This window comes from Mobula birostris, chromosome 19 (genome assembly GCF_030028105.1).
Source record: "Mobula birostris isolate sMobBir1 chromosome 19, sMobBir1.hap1, whole genome shotgun sequence".
NCBI classification, from domain to species: Eukaryota; Metazoa; Chordata; class Chondrichthyes; order Myliobatiformes; family Myliobatidae; genus Mobula; species Mobula birostris.
Genome location: NC_092388.1, coordinates 45,481,474 through 45,506,789, shown reverse-complemented (window position 1 = coordinate 45,506,789; position 25,316 = coordinate 45,481,474). Strand labels below are relative to the sequence as shown.

At 43.7% G+C, this 25,316-nt stretch overlaps 1 protein-coding gene across 2 annotated transcripts in view; it reads right to left on the bottom strand.

The window, feature by feature from the left end:
• tgfbr2b (transforming growth factor beta receptor 2b) overlaps window positions 1-22,737 on the bottom strand; it is a 76,106-nt gene extending 53,369 nt beyond the window's left edge. The window contains exon 1 of one of the 2 annotated variants that reach the window (XR_011889748.1): window positions 22,514-22,737. Coding sequence is in view for 1 of the 2 variants with exons in the window: in XM_072283530.1 (XP_072139631.1) it covers window positions 22,514-22,580 (67 nt within the window). In the remaining variant the exon portion in view is untranslated. The remainder of the gene's footprint in view (window positions 1-22,513) is intronic. The other variant, XM_072283530.1, reaches the window with a different exon arrangement.
• Between the last annotated feature and the right edge of the window lie 2,579 nt (window positions 22,738-25,316).

Here is a 25,316-nt window from a genome sequence, read left to right as displayed (position 1 = left end):
TACATCTAGGTGCTTAAATCACATACATCTTTACTGGAGTCACTTTGACTGGAAAATATCACCCCCAGATCCAAAAATGCTGCAGTGATTCTTTAGATAATCTCAATGAAAGAAGCAGGATCCAAGGGCAGTTCATTCACAGCTGATGTACAGGAATATCTGCTCGAGTCATAGAGTTTGGCTTCTTTCAAGGTACCCTTTAAATGACCTTGGAGATACTGGGAATTCTCCACTATATTTTTTTGGGTTTCATCCACTAAAAGACAAGTGACAGAGGTCTGCAAAAGATTCCGTGATATCTTAGTTCTTGGTCACCGTTTTTACTCAGTTGGGGACCTTATTTCACACTGCCTTATGACAGTAATCATCCTACGAGTACACATTGTGTCATAAACCTATTGTGCAGTGCTAAACTACAAGTGCAGTTGATGTATTCGACAGTCCAGACCTTCCCACAGCTCGATTCCCAGTGCTGTTTAATAGACAAGGGTTCAGTGGTCAAGTCAATTCTCGTGACTTGCACTCATTCCGCGTGGTCCTTTGCTGACCTGCTGAGATCCAAACCAGAAGTTGGTTTTGTGATTCAAGATGATGCTGCTTCCTTGGCCACGTAGTGTGAAGCCTCGAGTGCTTAGCACACGAGATTAAGCTTCAACCAGCGGGCAGATAGCCGAGTGTGCAGTGTGTCGGAACAGTGGGTAGATATACTTCTGCTGATTGTGTGAACTGTTCAGTCCTCTTTCCTGTTCACCAACTGAACATGCAAGGATTATCGGTCAGGATTAACTGGAGACCACTCCAACTTGTGTAACAATACAAAGCACAGCTTTCCTTCAGAGAAACCCAGACCCCAATGGGTAAAACAGCCCAACGAAATTCATGAACCCTGAGTGGTTCGTACAATACTTAAAAGTGTTGTAATTGCAGATTTAGGGTTAAATTAGATCAGAGTTGCAGAGTTACACAACACATAAAACATGCCAGCCAAGTTACTAACTGAGATAGTCCCAAATCCCTCCAAACCTTTCCTATTCATGGACTTTCCTCCATTCCAAGCAAATTCTCTTTCAACAGAGCACAGCTCCTGCAAATTATTTGCAACTCCTCAATAAGTGTAACATCCACAAAATACTTCAATGGGTCTTCACACGACTACCTACAAGAGAGCACAAGCAAGAGGAAGGAACAGAAACATTTTCCTGACAAAGGGTCTCGGCCCGAAACGTCGACTGCTTACTCTTTTCCATTGATGATGCCTGGCCTGCCGAGTTCCTGCAACATTTCGTGCACGTTGCTTGGATCTCCAACATTTGTTGGAAATATTTTCTAACAGACCTTCTCATAAGTTCAGGGTGGCCTCAAGTTCTTCACTGTCAATCAAAATACTTTGTGTCTTCACGACTGCAACATGGGAACATTGCAGTCAACGTGCACGGGGGAATTGAAATAAAAAAACAGGAAGTGCCGAAACTCTCCTCAGACAGCATGTGTGGAAAGAGAAATAGGATTAATGTTTCTTCATCTTCAACCTGAAAGTTAACCTGAAACGATTTGTACTCCAGGGAGCACGAAGAGCAGAATCAAATATCGCTGTGATGATCATACGCTCTAGTATCAATTGTTTGGCGACAATAAAGTATAAAAGTAAAGTAACCAAGTTGCTTCTTCCAGAGATGTCGCCCTGAACTGTTTTTAGTTCAGATTCCCGCCACCTGCAGCTTCTGTTTCGATTTATCATTTTTCCACACGTGGTGATGTAATAATAACAAAAGTATCATTGATAGAAGGAAACGTATCATCCATGTCACCAGAAAATTAACATACTCTGCTTTGAATAATGCCATAATCTCTTACGTTTAGTTCCAAGTTTAAACAAGGCCTGGTTTGAATATCTCATCAGTAAATAAAGCATCTTCGATGGTGCAGCTGTACACAAGGCCATAAGATGCAGGAGCAGAATTAGGACATAAGATCCATTGAGTCTGCTCCACCATTTCATCATGGCTGATCCATTTTCCCTCTCAGCCCCAATCTCCTGCCTTCTCCCTGGATCCCTGCACGTAACTAATGGAGAATCTATCAACCTCTGCCTTAAATATACCCAATGACTTGACCTTCACAGCTGCTCACAGCAAGATTCACCACTCCTTGGCTGAAGAAATTTCTCCTCATCTCCGTTCTAAAAGGACACCTCTCTACTCTGAGGCTCTGTCTTAGACTCTCCCACTGTAGGGGACATCCTCTCCACATCCACTCTATCGAGGCCTTTCAGCTACATTATACTAGCCTCGTTTAAGGTGCTCAAATCTATGCAGCACAAACTCAACGTAGTCTCAGATATGAAAGTGAAAGTGCACCCAGGGGTCTAGGCTGATATGAATACAATTCAAACGTTATTTCGATCTGCCCAGTTCCTTAGCTTCCTCTGTGTTCTTGAACACCAACCATCAAATGTGCCTTCAGAGCAGAAGGCTCTATAACGACCTGACATGGCCGTGATGCTCATTGTCCTTGAAGGAACTGCTACACATCTTGTAGATGGACACACTGCAGCCTTTGCTCACCCTTGTTGGAGGAAATCACAAGACCACAAGACATAGGAGCAGAATTGGCCTTTCAGCCGAACGAGTTTGCTCTGCCACTCCAGCACGCCTGATTTGTTATTGATGTCCACAGTGGCTGAAAGGCTGTTCTCTCCTAGATGGCATCAACCTTCAGAAAGAGGAGGAAATTTTGCAATTGGAGAGTTTGTGCCCGTGAGATGACGCAAGGGCGTGGAGGGGTCAGGAAATTAGTTAATCGCCAAAGGATTCCCCACCTCTGCCTTGCTCTTGTTGCCAAGGTATTTCTTTGGTTGATCTAGTCAAGCTTCTGATCAGCGACGACTTCAAAAATAGTGAAAATGGGGCCTTGATATTCAATGACATTATTTTTAAATTTTATTGATTGAGATACAGTGTGGAATAGGACCTTCCAGCCCTTCGAGCCACACCATCCAGCAACCCCTGATTTAACCCTCGCCTCATCACGGGACCACCTCCAATGACCAACCAACCTACCAGCTGGTCGGTCTTCGGACTGAGAAAGGAAACCTGAGCACCTGGAGGAAATTCACATTGTCACGGGGAGAATGTACAAACTCCTTACAGGCAACAGTAGGAATTGCTGGTAGTATAAAGCGTTGTGCTAACCACTACGCCGGCATGCTGTTCATATCATTGCCAAGGTTATGCACTTTCTGCCCATTACACCACAGGCATTTAGGGCAGCAGTGAAGATCCTCCATCTCTGTTGGTATCGAAGGGTTCTTCACTGCTGTTTCTGCAACCATTTCTTTGACTAGTCAGGTTTGCTAGCCCCGAGATGAACCCCTGAACCCGGAGGACCGCTGGATCACTCTTAGCCTGGCCTCTACCCTTTGACCTGTTTGGCTTAGCTGACCCTATCAAGAGCTGAAACACAAGGCCTTGACACCAGCCATCATAGATCTCCAGGTCACTGAGGCACGTACACCTCCAAATCACAACAAGGTGTGGTCCTCTTGGAGGCAAGTTTACTAGGTTAGACTCTTATTGGGATGGATTGCCTGGACCACTTGCAGCACAAAGGTTAAATATCACTCAATGCCCCCTGCCTGTATGCAGTAAAACAAAAGCAGATGAAATCCCATGCCAATTTGAGATGAAAAAAGTAGAGTGCTCCCCTACTCACCTCAGGCAATTGAATCTGGGGTTTGGCACTGCTCTGGCCTGGATTAACATCAGACGGTGCTTACTCCAGCTCGGAAGGAGTGGTTGATGGGTTAACTCTTTTAAAGGAACAGACAGTTTGATGATGCCTGGAACTGAAGTCATTTTCCTTTGACCAACTGTTGCCAGTAGCAGCACAGAAGCCTCCCCATCTCACCTCCTTCGACTGATCAGTACCTTTCCCAAAAGCGCCTGCACGTTCGAGGCGGAGAGGCGGGGAGGTGGGCAGGAAGGCCGTTACTGGGGAAAGAACAGTGCCTACTTCATTACAGGCCCTAGGACTTCAGGCAGAGACGGACAAACGAGTCCATTCTGTTCTGCTTGCATTCCCAGTGCCACTCAAAAGAGATTACTGAAGCCGTCTCTTGTTTGAACAGAGTCAGCAATTGGCAAACAAGCCAGCACAGATTCCAGGAAGGGCGAGGAGAGCACTAACTAGCTTCAACACAGCAGTGGAATGAATGCCTTGTGGCTATATATATATATACATATATACCCGCACTCGTACATATTTTAGTTACTTTCACAAGAGCCCATTCCATGCATCTCGAGCTGGAAACCAGCCCATTGCCAGGTGCCGAACCACAGATTTGTTCATGCATATCCTTGTGGGGAAGTCAGCAGAGTAAAAAAAATACCTAGAAGGTAATAAACAAAATAACTCTGCAAAATAAAGTTGGTTGAAATTTGCACTTCAAACAGGAACCAAGCTGCCAATGTACATAAAACCAGAGTCACAAAGTTCCTCCAGTAGTTTTTTTATTCCCTTTTGCTCTAGATGACAACCTTTGCAATCTCGTGTGTCAACTACCCTCGCCCACATCTACCTCACCCCATCTGCTCATCTACTCACTCCTCACCAAATTCCACCTATCGCCTGCCAGCCTCTGCCTCACCCCACCCCACCCCGTCCTGACCCAAATCACCAACCCATCCCTTTGCCTCCACAGGCACTGCTTCACCAAGTCCCTTTGCTACAGATATTTTTGTTGCTCTTTGCTCCAGATCCCAGCATCTGCAGTCATGTGTCTACAACTACTCCTGCAAATTCTTGAAAATCTGCCATCTCCTGATTTTGTTAATGACCAACGATAATTACTACAAGGGCTGCTCCTGACATAGCCGTATGACTATTAAAAGTCTGCTTCATTACTTCAATAAAGGGACAGTTGCAAATCTGAACAACACACACAAAATGCTGGAGGAACTCAGAGATATTCCATCTGGGTAACCCGTAACCTGTTTGCATGAACATCGATTTCTCGAACCTCTGGTAATTGTTCATGAATATGAAGAAATTGCAAGAGGAGAACCGCGTTCAGCATACCAAGTTTGGTGATGACACTAAATTCAGCCGAAGAACAAATTGTACAAAGGCTACAGACAGATGGGTTAAGTGTGTGGGCAAAAATCTGGAGGGCAAAGTACATCAACAATTTACTTATAGAGCACTTTTCATACAAATTATTAAAAGTTTTATTTTATTGAGATACAGTGCGAAATAGGCCCTTTCAGCCACGCTGCCCAGCAATTGCCCGATTTAATCTGAACCTAATCGCAAGACAATTTACCATGACCAACCAACGCCTTTGGACTGTGGGAGGAAACCACAGTACGCAGAGGAAACATACAAACTTCTTACAGACAGTAGTGGAAATTGAACCCCGTCACCTGTACCGTAAAACGTTGTGCTAACCACTACCCTACCATGTCACCCCACGAACTTTGATATAGTTCAACGTGTTTTACAATGAGATAAAGTGCAAACATGAAAATAAAATAAAAATAAAACATAAAAATAAAAGACAAAAGATGTTCATTAAAAGCAAGGTTAAGTAAATAGATTTTGAGCTGGTGTTTAAAAGCGTTAACTGAGACAGCATCCCTTATAGTTTTAGTTACTGAGTTCCACAGCTTTGGACCATAGTTCAAAAAAGCTGACCTGCTAATTATCTTTCAAGACAGATTGTGTAAAATTAAGGGACCGGCAGAAGAAGACCCGAGAGCTCGTGCAAGATTATAAAAGAAAGTGATTATGTGATGTGGACAATTGAGAGCTTTAAAAACAAGGAAGAGAACTGACAACAACCAAATGACAAAACTGTAAAATGTATTGAGATTGCAAAGAGGCAATTTGTAAACACACCATTTTTCTCTTCAAGTATTTAATGGGATTAATTACACCCCAAAAAAAAGGTTAAAAACAAATCTGAATTCCATAATTGGCCATTTGAAGTCACATCCATTTTTAGACAAAGTTATTGTTACTGTCATAGGTCAATTCAACAAGAGAATTACTCACTAGCTTGTGTCCAATTATAAGAAATTAAGAGGCCTTGCAAAATTAATGGACATTTCAAAACTTAGTATCTGGTCTTGCCACTCTTGGCATCTCACAATATGAATTCCCATGCCCCTGTTGCCTGGTTGCATTGTAATGAAATCCTCCTGCCTGTGGTGGTGCTACAGTAACCTATTTATATAAAAAAACATTTGCAGTCATGAACTTACATGAACAGTTTCCACTGCATAGGGAGATACAGCCTTGAGCAGATTGTGTCTGCATTGATCAACTATCCACTTACACTAATCTCCACACATTCTCATCACCAACCTCACTCCCCACAATTCTACCAACTAAGGCAATCCAGCCTCCAAGCAAACACACCTCTGAGATGCAGGAGAAAACCTGGAGAGCCCAGAGGAAACCCATGCCAGCACAGGGAGAACATACAGACTACATAATGGTAGCCGGGGTGAGGATGTAACCCGAGTCTTCAACGTCGCAAGAGAGCAGCTGTACCAGCGGCAAGACTGTGCCACCTTAATAAAGCAGCAAATCAAAACACAACATATGGCATTCAAAAGGGAGGCCAAACTGCAAGCCTGATCTAATTATCCACCGAGCCCCGTCTCCGTCAATAAGTGACTGCCCAGAGATAGATGTGGGGAAAAAAGCGCTTTGGTTCTCTTCAGCCAACTTTCTGGTGCTGACTTTATGCAAATTGGCAGCGCAGGCAGAAATAAACTTGGTAAAACATCTGAAAATAGGGCAAGTGGGAAGAGAAAGCACAAGATAACTGAACATTCAAAATTCCAGGAACGTGTTCTTCCCTCACCATCAGATTTCTGAACAGCTGATGAACACCTTTGCATTTTCTGCAATTTTTTTTTTTGCAACTCATGTTAATTTTTTAAGACCTGCACTGTACTGCTGCAGCAAAATAACAAATGTCACACCATACTGTGTGTCAGTGAAGCAAGGAAAACCACCATCAGACCAGCAAGGAAGAAAGAGTAAACACAAAAGATTCTGCATTTGCCAAAAATCCAGAGTAACACGCACAAAATGCCAGAGGAACTCAGCAGGTCAGGCAGCATCCATGGAAATGAATATAAAGAAACGGAGCCCTTGATGAAGGGTCTCGGCCCAAACCACCAACTCTTTATTCCTTTCCATAGACGGAGAAGGCAGGAGAATGGAGTTGAGAGGGATAATGAATCAACCACAGTGGAACGGCAGACTCGATGGGTTGAAGGACTTTGTTCTGCTCCCATGTCTAATGCTGCCTGATCTGCTGAGCTCTTCCCGCTTTTTCTGCATGTTACAAGAATGCTGGTAAAGAGGCAAGTGCAAGCAAGGGTGGAAATAACAAGAAAAACCTCTGGTTTTGTGAAAAACACCCAAACGCGAGGAAGTCTGTAGATACTGGAAATCCAAAGTAACACATACAAAAAGCTGGAGGGACTCGGCGGGTCTGGTAGTAGGTGAAAATCTGATGGGAGAAGGGAGTGCACAACAGGAGAAAGGGACCCAGGGGTAAGTAATAGGCAGCTGAGAAGAAATGAAAGGTCCTAAATTGGGGGATGGCTTTGTCGAGCACCTCCACAACATCTACCGTAAACAGGACTTCTCGGTGGCCAAACACCATAATTCCCATTCCCATTCCGACGTGTCGCTCTGTGGCCTCCTCTTGTGCCAAGAGGAGGCCACCCTCAAGGTGGAGGAGCAACACCTTACATTCCTTCTGGGGACCCTCCAACCTGATGGCATGAATATCGATTTCTCCTTCCGCTGAGCAAATTTCCACCCCCACCCACTCTGATCTTCCTTCTCCAGCCCTTTACCTTTCCCACCCACCTAGCTGCACCCGTCATCTTCCAGCTAGCCTCTTTCCCCTCTCCCCCCACCTTTTTATTTTGGCATCTCCCCCATTCCCAGTCCTGAAAGGTCTCGGTCCAAAATATCGACTGTTTACCTGTTTCCACAGATGCTGCCTGACCTGCCGAGCTCCTCCAGTGCTCTGTGTGTGTTAGTTTTGTGAAAAGGCAATCCTGTCAAGCCCGGGAAGGATGTGTATGTGATTCACAGGGTACAGCAGGACTGTATTCTGCACTGGCACTCTCCACATGTGGTAGTCAGCTCAGGGTTTGGAAAGAATGGTTTGCAGGGGGAGGGGCGGCCGCATTGAGGGGAGATTTAACAGACAGCTAGTTTGGTGGGGGGGGGGAGAGAGAGAATGAATGAAAACAAAGAAAATGAGCTAGAACCCAGTATACCTCAAGTGGGCACAGACTAAACGTTAGACTTGCTGTGAAATGCCCCTCGTGTGCAACTGATTGGCAGAACCGGAGGGGTGTTGGTGGTAACGTGGGGAGAATAAAGTGGAATTAGTGTAAACAGGCTAGTATGACTCTAGGGGGCTGAAGGACCTTTATCCACATTATATCTAAATTGACTTGTACACTGACAGCACTGACAAGGCACAAATTCAGTCAGCAGGACATTCCTATTGAACCACACCGGCCTCTTGCTCCCAGAAACTCTCCAATTTATTCAGCAGGCTCACCACAGAATGCTGTCTGGTCTGCCACTGACTCACTTTTCATGCCATTGATTGCCAACTTTAAACTCAAAAAGTTATAAAAAGTGGATTTATCTACTACATTGAGGCAAGAGTACAGACTATTTAAAGAACAGTGGAAATGATACCCATTTAAAAAAAACCAAGAAAACCTATTATTACTGCTTCTCTGCCTCTTCATCTAACCTACGCTTGGTTCTGGAGAGTTAATAAATACTGTGATAAGTATAGAATTGGCACCCTTCCATCTCTGGCCTGGCGTCTCTAGGAAGTGCAGATGAATTCTGGGATTATGCTATAACAAGCGTGGGGCAATCTCAGTGACCGGCCTGCAAACGTTATGTGGTGATTAAAGTGTAACACGTGGCCAATAAGCAGCCAGCCAGCCACCTTCTAAAGACCTCCAGGATAACAGGGCTAAAGGTGGGGTCAGGGCTCCAGAGCTGGGGCCATCCTCTCCAGGCACCATTCCCGCAAGGGTGACACTTTTTACGACACATGTCGGTGATATTAAACGCAATTCTGATTGTACGTCACTGATTGTGGCACGTTTTCATGCACCATGGTTCTGTATGGCTGGGTTAACCAGCTGAAGGGGCATCACAACTGGACAGAAATATTGGCTCTTCAGATATTTTTAAGTCTTTAACTCTCAAATCTAACAGATTATTAAAAACTCATATACATGTCCTTCAAAAGCCAAATTGCTGTAATAAGGGCAGAATTATAATCGTGATTCCTGGAACAATGTCCTTCAATATCAGATTATCAATTAGGACCATTTATTTGTCTCCTGAACTTTTCCTTTTTTAAAATCACCTCTCTCTTCACCTTTGCTGACCTCTCATCTTCTCTTTGGTGCTACCATTAAGATTGATCACCTGGTTCAGAGTGACTCAATACACAAAGAACCTGTTTCAATGAAGTGACAAGTTAAACTGCACTTTCTAATAAAACTCATTGCTAATCCATTGCAATAATGAAGCTTGTTTAAATACTCCAAAGGAAAAATATTTTAGGGCAGATTGTGTCCAACAAGCCTGATAGAGTTCTTTGAGGAGGTGACCAGGCATATAGATGAGGGTAGTGCAGTGGATGTGATCTACATGGATTTTAGTAAGGCATTTGACAAGGTTCCACACGGTAGGCTTATCCAGAAAGTCAGAAGGCATGGGATCCAGCGAAGTTTGGCCATGTGGATTCAGAATTGGCTTGCCTGCAGAAAGCAGAGGGTCGTGGTGGAGGGGGTACATTCAGAATGGAGGGTTGTGACTAGTGGTGTCCCACAAGGATCGGTGTTGGGACCTCTACTTTTCGTGATTTTTATTAATGATCTGGATGTGGGGGTAGAAGGGTGGGTTGGCAAGTTTGCAGATGACACAAAGGTTGGTGGTGTTGTGGATAGTGTAGAGGATTGCCGAAGACTGCAGAGAGACATTGATAGGATGCAGGAGTGGGCAGAGAAGTGGCAGATGAAGTTCAACCTGGAGAAGTGTGAGGTGGTGCACTTTGGAAGGACAAACTCCAAGGCAGAGTACAAAGTAAATGGCAGAATACCTGGAAGTGTGGAGGAGCAGAGGGATCTGGGGGTACATGTCCACAGATCCCTGAAAGTTGCCTCACTGGTAGATAGGGTAGTGAAGAAAGCTTATGAGGTGTTAGCTTTCACATGTCGAGGGATAGAGTTTAAGAGTCGCGGGGTAATGATGCAACTCTATAAAACACTGGTTAGGCCACACTCGGAGTACTTTGTCCAGTTCTGGTCACCTCACTATAGGAAGGATGTGGAAGCATTGGAAAGGGTACAGAGGAGATTTACCAGGATGCTGCCTGGTTTAGACAGCATGCATTATGATCAGAGATTAAGGGAGCTAGGGCTTTACTCTTTGGAGAGGAGGATGAGAGGAGACATGATAGAGGTATATAAGATAATAAGAGGAATAGATAGAGTGGATAGCCAGCGCCTCTTCCCCAGGGCACCACCGCTCAGTACAAGAGGACATGGCTTTAAAGTAAGGGGTGGGAAGTTCAAGGGGGATATTAGAGGAAGGTTTTTTACTCAGAGAGTGATTGGTGCGTGGAATGCACTGCCTGAGTCAGTAGTGGAGGCAGATACACTAGTGAAGTTGAAGAGACTGCTAGACAGGTATAGAGGAACTTAAGGTGGGGGGTTATATGGGAGGCAGGGTTTGAGGGTCAGCACAACATTGTGGGCCAAAGGGCCTGTACTGTGCTGTACTGTTCTATGTTCTATGTTAACCAAGCGTCTCACCCCTGAATAGATGAAGCAACAGTTCTAATTAGGAAGGTCTATGCTACCAATTCATTTATTGCAGAGTGCTTAAAAATCTTAATTTGGACTGTGGTAATTGTCACCGGCAGCGTCCAAATGATGCTTCAAAAGGGATGCAGACAAGAAGCCATCACTAAGCTGAAATAGGACACATTAGGCCATGTGACAGGAACTTTGTTCGAGAAATATTTTAAGCAGAGAACAGAGCGAGCTGAACATCTTTAGAAAAAGCATTTGAGTTTCAGTTCTACCAGTGTCACTGGCACTGAGGTGCAGGAAATGTGCCAGAGAAACCTAAAAACCTCAGAAACTTAAAGAGTCAGACAAAGTCACAAAGAGAGAGCAGAGCAGGGCCTGAGCAAACTTGAAGGCAAATTCTTTGGTGAACCAGGAGTCCACGTTGTTAACAAGTACAAATGATGGGCAAGTGAGACTGTATCAAAGTTCAAAGTGAATCAACAGTGGAAGATGGAAGGCTGGAGGCTAATGAAGTATCACTGGAAGGTACAATTCATCTATTGTTTTAAATATACATATCTAAGGGCACATAGGAACACACTGGGCGAAAAAACAGCAGTGGAATGGAGACCCAGCAGTCACCTCCATCTACATGTGTGGGCAACATGCTGAATCTAGACAGTTGCACTAATAAATTGTGGTTCTATTATTTCAAACAGTTTTCATTCATGAACTAAACATCTTGTAACGTCTCCCAAATATTTGAAGTTTCTGAGCCACAGTTTGTGATTACTGGACATGGAATAACTTTCGTATTTGTCATCAAATACACTTCTAGAAGATCTGAAAGAAAATGCTGAATGCAAGACTATCAAGACTGACTTGACAATTCCATCCTTGGTACGACCAAAACCTTTCCTTTTATCTGGACACTCACAAAAGCACCAACTAGGAGAATGCTGGTCAAAGAAACAAATTCTGGCAGTAAACTCTGATGGAAACCCTCTTGGAAGCTTTTTGCCTCCACAACTTACTTCCTTTTCCTCCCCCCATGTCTGTGGTATTCTGTGCTGCCCACCCACCCCACGCTGCTAATGAAGCACTCTTGCACAGAACCCATACTGCACCAACAATCACCAGCCGACGCTGGCAAAATGCTAATTGTCAGGGCTAAGCCAATTCTTATCCAATTTGTAGAAAATGGGTCACAGTGAAATATCTGAGGAAATGAATAAACTGTCGATGTTTCAGGCCGAGACCCTTCATCAGGACTGGAAAGAAAGTTTCGTCCCCCTTCCTTAGCAGTCCTGAAGAGTCTCAGCTTGAAATATCGATTGTTTATTCATTTCCACAGATGCTGTCTGACCTGCAGAGTTCTTCCGGCATTTTGTCCGTGTTGCTCCGGATTTCCAGCATCTGCAGAATCTCTTGTACTTAATCACAGTAAAAGTATACCGCCCACAGAGGTGACTGGCTAACTGAGATTTAATAAGCGTACAGGGCGACTCAAATCCACCTGGAATGGTATATTTATCCTCAGTCTGAATTTTTCCTTGCTTTTAAGTTCAAGCAAGAGTCATCCTCTGCATGTGCTGTCACAGGTGCACAGATAAAATCAGGAAGATCAATAAGTCAGTAAGATAAGTGTTTCCACACCCAGAAGGCTCACTAGAGATGCAGGTACTTGAATATTCCAGCTCAGACCTGGTTTGATCCATATTGCAACGGAAGGCAACAACCTCAAAGTAGCCCATACCACAAGGACAAGCTTTCTGAAGCAAAGTGAATGTAGCACTCCCTCAGCAGAAAATTCAAAACAGATACAAACTTTGTCACAGCAAAGGTAAACAAAGAAATGTATCAAGGATGCATTGAAAACCTCCTGGAAGAACATCTCTCTCTGGACATATGCTGTCTGACATGCCAAGTATTTCCATCACTTTCTCATTCCACTTCAGGATTTTCAGCATCTATAGTTTTAGGCTTTTTACTCAATTTGATTAAAAGGTTCAGTTTTAATGCTGGTCTTAGGTCAAGTGAAACCCAACATCAGGAACGATAGCTTTATTAAGAAATTTAAAGTTATAATGACCTGTAATGAATGGTAATTCCTGGGTGTTACCATTTCACTGGACCAGTCCAGGACCCAGCATGTGAGTGCAATTGCGAAGAAAGCACAGCAGCACCTCCACTTCCTTAGGAACTTGCAGAGATTCAGTATGACATATAAAACTTTGACAAACTTCTATAGATGTGTTGTGGAGAGTATATCGACTGGCTGCCACATGGCCTGGTATGGGATCACCACTGCCTTTGAATGGAAAAATCCTACAAAAGGTAGTGGATTCAGCCCGGTACACCACGGGTAAAGCCCTCCCAACCATTGAGCACATCTACATTAAAAACTGTCGAAGGAAAGCAGCATCCATCATCAACCACCCAGGCCATGCTCTTTTCTCACTGATGCCATCAGGTAGAAGATACAAGAGCCTCGGAACTCGCACCACCAGGTGAAAAGAACAGCCACCACCCCTCAACCATCAGGCTCTTGAACAAAGGGGATAATTACACTCACTTGCCCATCCATTGAGTTGCTCCCACAACCAATAATCTCATTTTAAGTACTCTTTATTTTATATTCTTGTTATCTATATTTGCATTTGCCCAGTTTGTTGCCTTCTACAATTTGATCTTTTCTTGAATCCTATTATGGTTATTGTTCTATAGACTTGCTGAGTTTGTCTGCAGGAAAACGAATCTCGCAATTGAATGTGGTGACATATATGTACTCTGAAAATAAAATTTACTTCAACTTTTGACCCTTTAGATGTTATCGTGTTATTTTGATGCAAATGGAACGATCAAAAAAGATGCAGAGCCTACACAGGGATTGGAACAGGACTCCACACATTGTATGATGCATCTCAATGTCATTCACACCAAAGAATGACTAGACATGGACAAAATTATGAATTGCTAAATACTCATTAACTTAGAGTGGTTTAGATACAATTATAAAATATTAACTGGAGCACGGTCGAATAAACAGGGTCTTCACTGGAGAATATTACAGCTTCTGTTAAACAAGAATGATCTACTTATGGAAGACCCTTCAAATCACACAATAACCAGGCAAAATAAACGTGTAAACAAAAGCGGGAGGTATTTTCAGTCATTACTCGCAGTGATTAACAGCACAGCAAATCACTAGATTTTTAAAAAATCAATCGGAAACTTTTTTGAGTAAATAAAGGAGAAACTGGTTTTCCAGTAACGGAATTAATTAGGTTTTATTATCACTGACATATTGTGTGAAATTTGTTCTTTTGTGGCAACAGTACAGTGCATAAAAATTACTATAAATTACAATATTGAGAAATGGTGCAAAAAGAGCAAAATAGTAACGCAGTGTTCAGGGACCGTTCAGAAATCTGTTGGCAGTGGGGAAGCAGCTGTTCCTAAAGTGCTGAGTGTGCATCTTCAGGCCCTCTGCAGTAACGGCAAGAGAGGGCACGTCCTGGATGGTGAGGACCTTTCATGACCGATGCCACCTTCTTGAGGCCCTGTCTTCTGAAGATGTCCTCGATTGTAGGGAAGCTAGTGGCCATGACGAAGCTGGCTGAGATTATAACCCTCCGTAGATTCCTCCAGTTCTATGCACTGCTGCCTCCACATCAGAATGATTTTCAGTACATCTGTGGAAATTTGTCAGAGTCTTTGGACGCATAACAAGTCTCCCCAAACTCCTAATGAAATACAGCTGCTGGTGTGACTTCTCCATGGTTGTATCAATATGTTGGGCCCCAAGATAGATCTTCAGCGATGGCGACACCCGGGGAACCTGAAGCTGCTCCCCCTTTCCACCGCTGACCCCTCAATAAGAACTACTGAGTCTTCTCCCGACCTTCCCTTTCTGAAGCTCACAGTCAACACCTTGGTCTTACTGCCACCGTGTGCGAGGTTGTTGTTGCCACTCCACTCAACCAGCTGATCTATCTCACTCCTGTACGCCTCCTTGTCACCCTCCGAGATTCTGCCGAAATGTAGATCGTTATTGCGATGTCCCTCGGCACACAGCGCTGAACGTCGGCACAGTAGAAAAGTAGGCCAAGTACTCATCCTTGATGTGTGCCCATGTTGATTATAAGTGGTTTTTAGACTACACCCAGGTTTTCCAGAAGGTGTACTCTTTTGGTATATAAAAAAAAGATTTCAATATCCTTTATAAATTATTTTGATTTTCCAAGTACTATACAGGCTTTGAGGCCTGCTTTGTGTGAAACTAAGCGCAATTGGGATTGGTACATCGTTTTACTGGCACCCTCCTGGCATCACCAATGGATAGGATTCACTTTATTTGTCACATGTACATTGGAACATTTACAGTGAAATGCATCGTTTGCGTCAAATCCAATCGGTAAGTATTGTACTGGGTAGCCCGCAAGTGTCACTACACTTCCAGTGCCAACATAGCCTGCCCACAGCTCACTAACCCCAACCGGTATGTCTTGGAACCCGAGAGGAAACTAAAGCACCCAGAGGAATCCCACGTACAAACTCTTTACGGGCAGTGGCAGGATTTGAACCCTTATTGGCGATCCCTGGTGCTGCAATAGCATTATACAAATGCAATACAAACAGGTCTTTCAGCCCTCTAATCCATCATAGATACCTCCTCAAAGCCATCTTCAAATTGCTTATTCTTCAAAACTATTTCTTCAATTGCTCATTCAGCTCCCACCTCTCTCCACCTCCAAACACCAGCTAATCAACTGGTCCACATGATATTCCCAATGCCGTCGTAAACTTTCTGTGGGTTTATCCTGACCCACTCACTGGAACTCCTCGATTTTTGCATTCCCATAAGCATTGTCTACTTTATTAAATCCTTCCATTGGATCAGGTCTTAACTTCAGCGGTGCACACAGAGCACAGGAAAAGAAAGACCTGGAGGTTGGACACACAAGTCAACGAATGTGGCAGAGCACATTGAGAGAACGGTTAACACAATGTACACAGCTCTATTAATTGCAGCCCAGACTACAAAAGCAGGAAAGTCGCATAGACACCCCACCCCAAATGGAGCATCATGTTCAATGCTGGTTGCCACATTATAGTGAAAATATTAAGGCATTAGAGAGGCTTCTCTGAAGACTTACGGAAATGTAGTTCCTCAGCATCTGAGACCAGAACTGTTTTCTTCGCAGAGAAAGCCAAGGGGATACTTAATCGAAGTATGTCCAGGGAGTGAAAGGGAGAAGGCGGGAGATTGGAGCTGAGAGGGAAAATGGATCAGCCATGATGAAATGGCGGAGCAGACCCAATGGGCCAAATGGCCCAGTTCTGCTCCTGTATTTTATAGTCTTCTGGTCCATATAAACGGATGCGTGGTCTGTACACAGTACATAGTGGGAGGTCGAGGAATAGACTTTCCAGGTGTGAAACAAAATAATAGAATTATAGTGATATGAGGGAATTGTTTTTTTTTAAATATGGGCATGTTGGAATCTGGATTGCACTGCCTTCAGATGGAGTGGAGACAGACTTTGTTGTTTAATGAAATGATCCAATAGAGAAGATATTGCACGTGGGAATGCAGAAATAGTTCTAGTAAGAGGTTCAGGATAAACATCTAGAAAGGTTAAAATGTCAATGGGCTATCATGTGGACCAGCTGATTATGTTAAGGAGAGGTACAGAGAAAGGGCCTGCTGTGGAACCAACAATTAGCAGGAGAACTACTGGTACTGCTGTTTATTATGCTGATGAATAGCAGTGCCAATTCCCCCTACCCTGAGCGAGGGACGCATTTCTGAACTGATTGCGTCTGCCGTTGTCCCTTAGGCTGCCTAGGAAATGCAGAAGTTAGGGGTTGGGTGGGTGGGATTGGCAGCATTTCAGCTGGAGTATACACGCAACAGGACAGACGGGTCTGAAAAAGATAGGGAGAATGTAAAGTATTAAAATACATGCATAGTTACCGATCATCCATCATCTCCATGGACATGGTTTACAATGGCTTGCTAGTGGCAGCTGTACCAGGCCGACTGAAGGCCAGACAGTGGGAAATCGAGCGGTGACATGTCATTGAATTGGATCTCAGGTTACTGGACAAGCAATCCAGAGTCCTGGGCTAATAATACAAATTCCCTGGCAATTATGAATTTGAATCCAAAATTTAAAATAAGTTTGAAATTAAAAATAAGCAGCATTTAAAGCAGCTGTAAAGATATTGTACTGTCAAGATTCAAACTGGTTCACCAGAGCCCATAGGGAAGGGGGAATCTGTTGGTCTTTTTAAACTTAAAACACAACTCAAGTCCCACAGCAATATGGTTATCTATTCTGAAAAATGGCCTATCAAACTACTCAACTGTAACACCATTTTGCAAGAGCAATAAGGATTGTTCTGAAAAAATGGGCCCATGTCCAAAAGAATAATTACGTGTTTTTATTTATAAAAAAGTCAAATAAAGCAGCTCCCAGACTGAACCTGCTCACCTGCCTCTCTCCTTCAGGATATCTGTCTTAAGGGGGCACTGCTGCCTTCTCTGACTAAATTTCAAACACATTAAAGACACAGATTAACTTTGTTTGCTGTATACATCAGGAAATTGCTGTGGTGATTGGCACGATATACCACACAAAAAAAACAAGTCAGCAAAAAAAAAATGACATTCAATAATTATAAAGAACAGGATTTTTTAAACTACAAAATTAGAAATACAGATATGGAATAAAATGAGCACAACCACAAATACCAGAAAGTATGTACAATTTAAATGGAATTACAAAAGTGGTTTAAAGTGTTTAAGGTGCAGTGCAACAGGGGTAACAGAAAGAGAGGGCGAGGGGGCTAACTAGAATGGTTGGGGAAAGAAACTTTTAAGATGGCATGAAGTTTTTGTTTTAATAGCCCTATAGTGCTTTCCAGAGTGGAGCCATTGGAAAGGCAGTTTTGGAAAAGGCATTATGTCAGGGTGACAACTTACATTGGGATTGGAAAACATGACAAGACCCTGATGGGAACAACATTTAGCAGAGAACACCAGATTAGGTGATTAAAACTTAGTCCAAGGCAGTTTTTAGGAAGAACTTTCGTAAGGCGACAACTACACAGAGAATTCTTTCGGAGTGAGCCTAAACAACAGAGAGCAACCACCACTGGGAGGTTGATTAAAATCTAAGCAAGAGACCAGAATCAGAGGAGCACAGGGGGCCCTGACATTTGTACTGGACCTCCAGAGGTTAACGAAAAAGGAAGAAAGCGTGCACAATTTTGAACTATGGTGCATTGTACAATACGACTTCTCAAAAGGAAATGGCTCGAATTTTGAGGGATAATGTCACCTTTTCCACACAAGTTCTAACAAGGGACAGCGTGCTGCAGGAATCTCTGCCCTTCGCTGGCTGGGAATCTGCTCAAGTTCAAGTCCGTTACAGACAAACTAAACTTACTTAGGCAAGGAAACAAGGCATGTCTGAAATTAAGCACGTTCTAAATCTAGATGTTTAGATTTTAAAGTGCTCTGTTTTTGAGAATTTTATGATTTGAATTTAAGATGTCAATATCTTTGAATGCTGCTTTGACAACTGAGACAGCTGGCTAAAGGACTGTGGCTGAACCAGCTGTTAATTTTTTTCTTATTGTGTATGCGTGGGGGGGTCCTGTTCCCACTCCCACTGAAGGCCCCAACATTAAAGCAACTTGGAAGAAATGGAGGAGGTCCCATACAGCTAAATGCCTCAGAGACCTACAATGTGGAAGTACGAACAGCTCCCTGTTAACCACAGACCGTGCACCAGTGTAAACCAGCAGACTGGTGTTCCACGGGACATCAATGTTAATATGTGTCCACATGTCAAAACCAAAACGCCTTTGTGAATCAGGGTGTCAAGTGAACTGTGACTCCTCAGCCAGTACAAGACAGCTCTTGTTTTATTCTGAAGCAGTGCTTGGCTCTCAAAAATATACAAGACTTTTTTCCTACCCCCTCAGTAAACCATGCTAAAAGGGACAATTTTGGTTCTCCTTCAGTAATCCTGAAAGATGTCTATCAACACCTAATCACATTCAGGCCATTGTGCTGATTTTTTTTTAACCCACCTCCCTTACTTTACCCCAAAAGTCTTACAAATATCGAATACACGCCAGTGAGCAGATTGTCAGTTACCCATTTCCCCTGGCAATTGATGTTTCTGCACTCCTTTTGCTTTGAAATTGAATACAATTTCTTTCTATTCATTCTGTGTGTCATAATGATGATTGAATGTATTAAATCTGTCCTTAACCTGTTATGTTCAAGGCACCAATCTAAGCTTCGCTGGTCTTAGCACATACTTGGGGATTACCATTGCAACAACTGCGTGGAAGAAACAACAATTTAGGAGACTGCAGTCACTGGGATACCCCACACCAACAAACACTCTTACTAATACACCTTCTCATTAACATGATAAGGTGCTTCACAACAATGGGACCGGGCAAAAGTTGATCGATAGTCAACAAGTGGTTTGAGAGAAAGTTGAAAAGTACTTTGAAGCGTTCGATAGCCTTTGGATGGTGGGGGCAGTAGGGCCCCGATTTCTTGGAGCCAGGTTGCTTGTGAACTCAACCCAAAGTGAATGATAATCCTCATTCAGGGCAAAATACTGATGCAAAGCAAACCCCAGTGAAGGCAGTTCCTTTTGCCCTAGGGAAGCACAGGCTGCTGAAGACAGCCAATGGAATAAAGGTCAAGAGGCTGGAAAAGGAGATATTGGGGCTTCGGTGCAGAGGAGGGTGGCAGAAAATACAGAGCAGCAGAGCAACAAAGTGATGAGAGCTCTTAAAATAGGGATCACAATGAACAGGCGTGAAGGTAGGCAGTGGGGTTTACAAGCAGGTGGAGAAAACTGCAGATGAACACAGAAATACATGGAACACACACAAAATGCCTGAGGAACTCAGCAGGCCAGGCAACATCTTCTCCATCAATGCCTCCTGGCCTGCTGAGTTCCTTCAGCATTTTGTGTGCGTTGCTTGGATTTCCTTCACTATAGGAAGGATGTGGAAGCATTGGAAAGGGTACAGAGGAGATTTACCAGGATGCTGCCTGGTTTAGAGAGTATGCATTATGATCAGAGATTAAGGGAGCTAGAGCTTTACTCTTTGGAGAGAAGGAGGATGAGAGGAGACATGATAGAGGTGTACAAGATAATAAGAGGAATAGATCGAGTGGATAGCCAGCACCTCTTCCCCAGGGCACCACTGCTCGATACAAGAGGACATGGCTTTAAGGTAAGGAGTGGGAAGTTCAAGGGGGATACTAGAGGAAGGTTTTTTACTCAGAGAGTGGTTGGTGCGTGGAATGCACTGCCTGAGTCAGTGGTGGAGGCAGATACACTAGTGAAGTGTAAGAGACTACTAGACAGGTATATGGAGGAATTTAAGGTGGGGGCTTATATGGGAGGCAGGGTTTGAGGATCGGCACAACATTGTGGGCTGAAGGGCCTGTACTGTGCATACTATTCCATGTTCTATGTTCATCTGCAGATTTTCTCCTGTTTGTGACAGAAATAGAGGCGCTTGACTGGAGCAGAGTTGCTCTTGGCCCAGATGAAGTCAAACCTAACCACGCTTACTCCTGACACACATATCCGGATCGCAGTAAACGAGAAGTTCAAACATTGGAAAAGTTCTCTGATCGCACAAAAAACTTCAATCTACAAAGACATCATTGTGCTTGACATGCAGCTATAAATTCTCTTCATTTACTTTAAAAACACAAACTAGAATTGATTGGACTTTTGATTTTGATTGCCTTAAATGGATCCAATGTAGATTTTCATTGAAGAGCGGATTTTTAAAAAATGAATTATAAACTTCTTCCAGCTTTCCAAGTATTGGAATGAAAACCACATTTCATTCCCTTCTATGTCAGATCTCTGGAATAAACTTATTTCCTCACTTGGTTATTTTGCTTTGCACAGGATACATAACCTGAAGTGTGCGAGTGTATTCCAAATTAAATGCCTTTGTCAGTGATCATCTCATTCAACATTTATTTTTGGGAAGAATATACTTTCTGTGGTAAAATTGTAACCCTTCCAAACTGATTGTTTGGAGGCAGAGTACACAGTTATATAAATACAATTATGTTTGAGAATAAATTAATGAAATGCAAACACACAAATTGTTTTGCTGTCATTTCAATTTCCATTTCTGATTTATATACAAGGCATAGGTTCAACCTCAAAAAAAAATCAGAGGCAGTGCAAGAATGCAAAGCCTTGCAGTAGTCACCTAGATGAACCTTGAAAACTATTCTAGAAATCTGACTGCTCAAAACAGACCAGCCTTACAAAAATGCCCACCCCGTAAGCAAAACGATATTGAAACAACAGCCCCCCCCCCCCGCCCTATACCATGGAATCAGGGGCAGGGTGTCTTTGCAGGAGTGGTTTTATGTGCAGGTCACTGTTGCAGCTGCAGTAACACACATCCCACCTCTGCTACTGATCTAATATACTTCCCATCTTTGGTATTGCACACTTCCACGATAAAACAAACATGGCCCAAAAAGTTCCTTTAAAAATACATCCAGCCCACCCTCACTCCTGCACCAATGCACACAGCCCATGTTTATAATAGCCCAAATAAACTGCCTATTTTAATTCTTGCAATAACACATTTACTACTGCACCCACACAGTCCGCTTTGGTTAATAGGCAAAGTGCAACACAGCCTACATTTACATAGCGCACAATAAACACAGTTCACTTTTAAAGTGTGGATAGGAAAGCAGCATGCACTTTTACTACAAATCCAAAACCAGCTCAGCATTACAACTGTGCCAATAAGTGCAACCATAAGACATAGGGGGTAGAATGAGACCATTCTGCCCATCGAGTCTGTTCTGCCATAACATCATGGCTGATTTATTAGCTCCTTCAACCCCATTCTCCTGCCATCTCCATGCAACTTTTGACCCCTTTACTAATCAATAACCTATTAACCCCTACTCTGGGTGTAGCCAGTGACTTAGCCCTCACAGCTGTCCATGACAATGAATTTCACAGATTCGCCAGCCTCTGGCTAAAGAACTTTCTCCTTGTCTCTTTTCCAAAGGGACATCCTTTTCTGACGCTGTGCCCTCTGGTCCTAGATGCCTTCACTATAGCACACACGATTATTAAAACAACACATTAATACAGCAAAGTAACCCAGACCATCTTAACTACTGAACAAAATAAACTCAACCACTTTTACAATTATGCTGTTGTATGCAGCCCGCCTTTACAAATGTCCCCTTACACACACACTTTTACACACACACTCACACACTTTTACACACACTCCTCTTCTCTCCATTGCTCAGTTCCGCCCCCAACAGGCATCACCACGCTGGTGCACATTTCCAGCTCAGGGCAGGGGTTGCCCTTGCACCAATCTAAGTGTCCGGACTGAAGCCGGCTCCATCCCCCTCACCCAGAGACTAAGTGGGGCTACGCCCTGCTGTGTTTACAGGCTACACTTGATGGCTGTCAAATTCAGCCCGGTGCCGCTCCGCTCTCCCACCTCTTGAGCTTTGCTCCAGCTTGGACCGTGAGCGCTGCGACCGGCGTTCCACAGCCCCGAGGACCCTGCAGTGCCCAAAGCAAACTTACCGCAAGCTCGGAGAACGCCGGAAAACTCCAATGCTGTAAAAAAAGGGAAGACCCAAAGGGAATCCATCAGTCTCGTAGTCTAATAATCCCGTTCGGGAATGGTTGATAGGGATGAAGCGAATAGCTAACAAGAAGTTTGTGAAGTTGTTTTTTGAGCCGCCTTGTCGCGAAACTAAGTTCGCTCCTGTCTTAGTCAAAATCCGCCGATGAGTCACTGGTTTATGCATTTTAAGGGAACAGGAAACTTCAAACTCAGAAGGTGGGTTGGGCTTCTAGCGAGAGAAAAATAGACTCCTCCAATCAATCATCGGGGTGGATTCACTGGGCAAGAAGCAATTACAGTACTGAGAGAGGGAGAGAGAGAGCGCGTACCAAGTGTGTACGGGACAGAATAGCAGCGCCTCTGCCAGCAGAAACGAGTCGTTTTGTTAGTGCGGGATAGTGAAGGTTAAATGCTACATTTCAAACCCTCCCCACAGTAAAAAAAATTCTCAGACCATTTTCTTCCTTCTAATTAGCAGCGAGTAAGGCTGGAGAGAGGGAAGTACAAAGAGCGAGGTGTGGGTGGGATTCTGACAGACAGGCTGAAAGACCACCCTCTTGCCAGGCTAACCCTGCATCCACCTTTTTAGCACCTGGGAAGAGAGAGTTCTGTGTAGGGACCAGGATTTGTCTCACACCAGAGGGCATGCACTGAAGATGAGAGGGGGTAGGTTCAAACAGGATGTGAGGGGTAAGTTTTTTACTGGAGAGCAATGGATGCCTGGAATGCACTGCCTGGTACGGCGTTAGAGGCAAATACATTAGAGGCTTTTAAGAGATGTTTGGACAGGCACATGGATGTAAGGAAGATGGAGGGATTTGGACATTGTGTAGTTAGGAGGGATTAGTGTTTGGATGTTTCTGATTTGCTTATTAGCTGGTTCAGCATGACATTGTGGGCCGAATGGCCTGTTCCTGTGCTGTACCGTTCCATGTTCTACGTTTGAACTGTATGCCTTTAAACCCAGTACACTGAGCGAAATTGATACTCGCTTCTCATTGGCTATTTCATTTCCTCGTGTCCCACAAGGATCGACTCTGGGACCTCTACTTTTCGTGATTTTTATTAACGACCTGGATGTGGGGGTAGAAGGGTGGGTTGGCAAGTTTGCAGACGACACAAAGGTTGATGGTGTTGTAGATAGTGTAGAGGATTGTCAAAGGTTGCAGAGAGACATTGATAGGATGCAGGAGTGGGCTGAGAAGTGGCAGATGGAGTTCAACCTGGAGAAGTGTGAGGTGGTACACTTTGGAAGGACAAACTCCAAGGCAGAGTAGAAAGTAAATGGCAGGATACTTGGTAGTGTGGAGGAGCAGAGGGATCTGGGGGTACATGTCCACAGATCACTGAAAGTTGCCTTACAGGTGGATAGGGTAGTTAAGAAAGCTTATGGGGTGTTAGCTTTCATAAGTTGAGGGATAGAGTTTAAGAGTTGCAAGGTAATGATGCAGCTCTATAAAACTCTGGTTAGGCCACACTTGGAGTACTGTGTCCAGTTCTGGTTCCCTCACTATAGGGAGGATGTGGAAGCATTGGAAAGGGTACAGAGGAGATTTACCAGGATGCTGCCTGGTTTAGAGAGTATGGATTATGATCAGGGATTAAGGGAGCTAGGGCTTTACTCTTTGGAGAGAAGGAGGATGAGAGGAGACATGATAGAGGTGTACAAGATATTAAGAAGAATAGATCGAGTGGATAGCCAGCACCTCTTCCCCAGGGCACCACTGCTCAATACAAGAGGACATGGCTTTAAGGTAAGGGGTGGAAAGTTCAAGAGGGATATTTGAGGAAGGTTTTTTACTCAGAGAGTGGTTGGTGCATGGAATGCACTGCCTGAGTCAGTGGTGGAGGCAGATACACTAGTGAAATTTAAGAGACTACTAGACAGGTATATGGAGGAATTTAAAGTGGGGGGTTATATGGGAGGCAGGTTTTGAGGGTTGGCACAACATTGTGGGCCAAAGGGCCTGTATTGTGCTGTACTATTCTATGTTCTATGAAATAATGTTCAATTTGTTCAGTATACAAAATCCAGTTATCTGTTATGTAATCAAATACATCTGTCTTTCCACTTCTGCTCTTTTTATGATGATCATCATTTAATGTTCACTGTTTATGAACCCTGAATTCTTGTATTTCTGTCTTTTTTAAACTCAACCGTCTCTGCATGTGCTGGGCTACAGTTCTCACTCGCCATTACTCATTGCGTTTTTTTAGTGCGAATGCCTCGGGTTAGCAGCAAGTAAGGTTGGAGAAAGGGAAGTGCAAAGAGCGAGGTGTGGGTGGGATTCTGACAGGCAGAATGTCCACCCTCTTGCCATGCTAACCCTGCATCCACCTTTTTATTGGGAAAGCACCTGGAAAAAGAGTTCTGTAAGGACAAGGATCTGTGAGGAATGAGGGAGAGATCAGAATTCCTGCACCTGTGAATCCTGTCAACAAAAGATCACGAGTTGGCAATTCAACGCCTGAATCCTGCACATCCATCTAAGAATGTAGAACAGACAGTATAGGCCCTCCAGCCCATGATGTTTGTGCTATCCATGAAACAAATTAAATCTAAATACATCTAACTGCACATGGTCTAGTTCTCTCCTGTTTGTCTGTTCCTTCTCTGGGTGGAGAGGAGAGCTGCGAGAGCAGAGAATTGTACAGAAGGAGTGTTATGTTTTGTAACTTCAACACTTCTCCCTGCTTTGCTATAAATTCCAACTCAACAGAGAATGCATCTCAAATATATACACAGTATATTATATATAC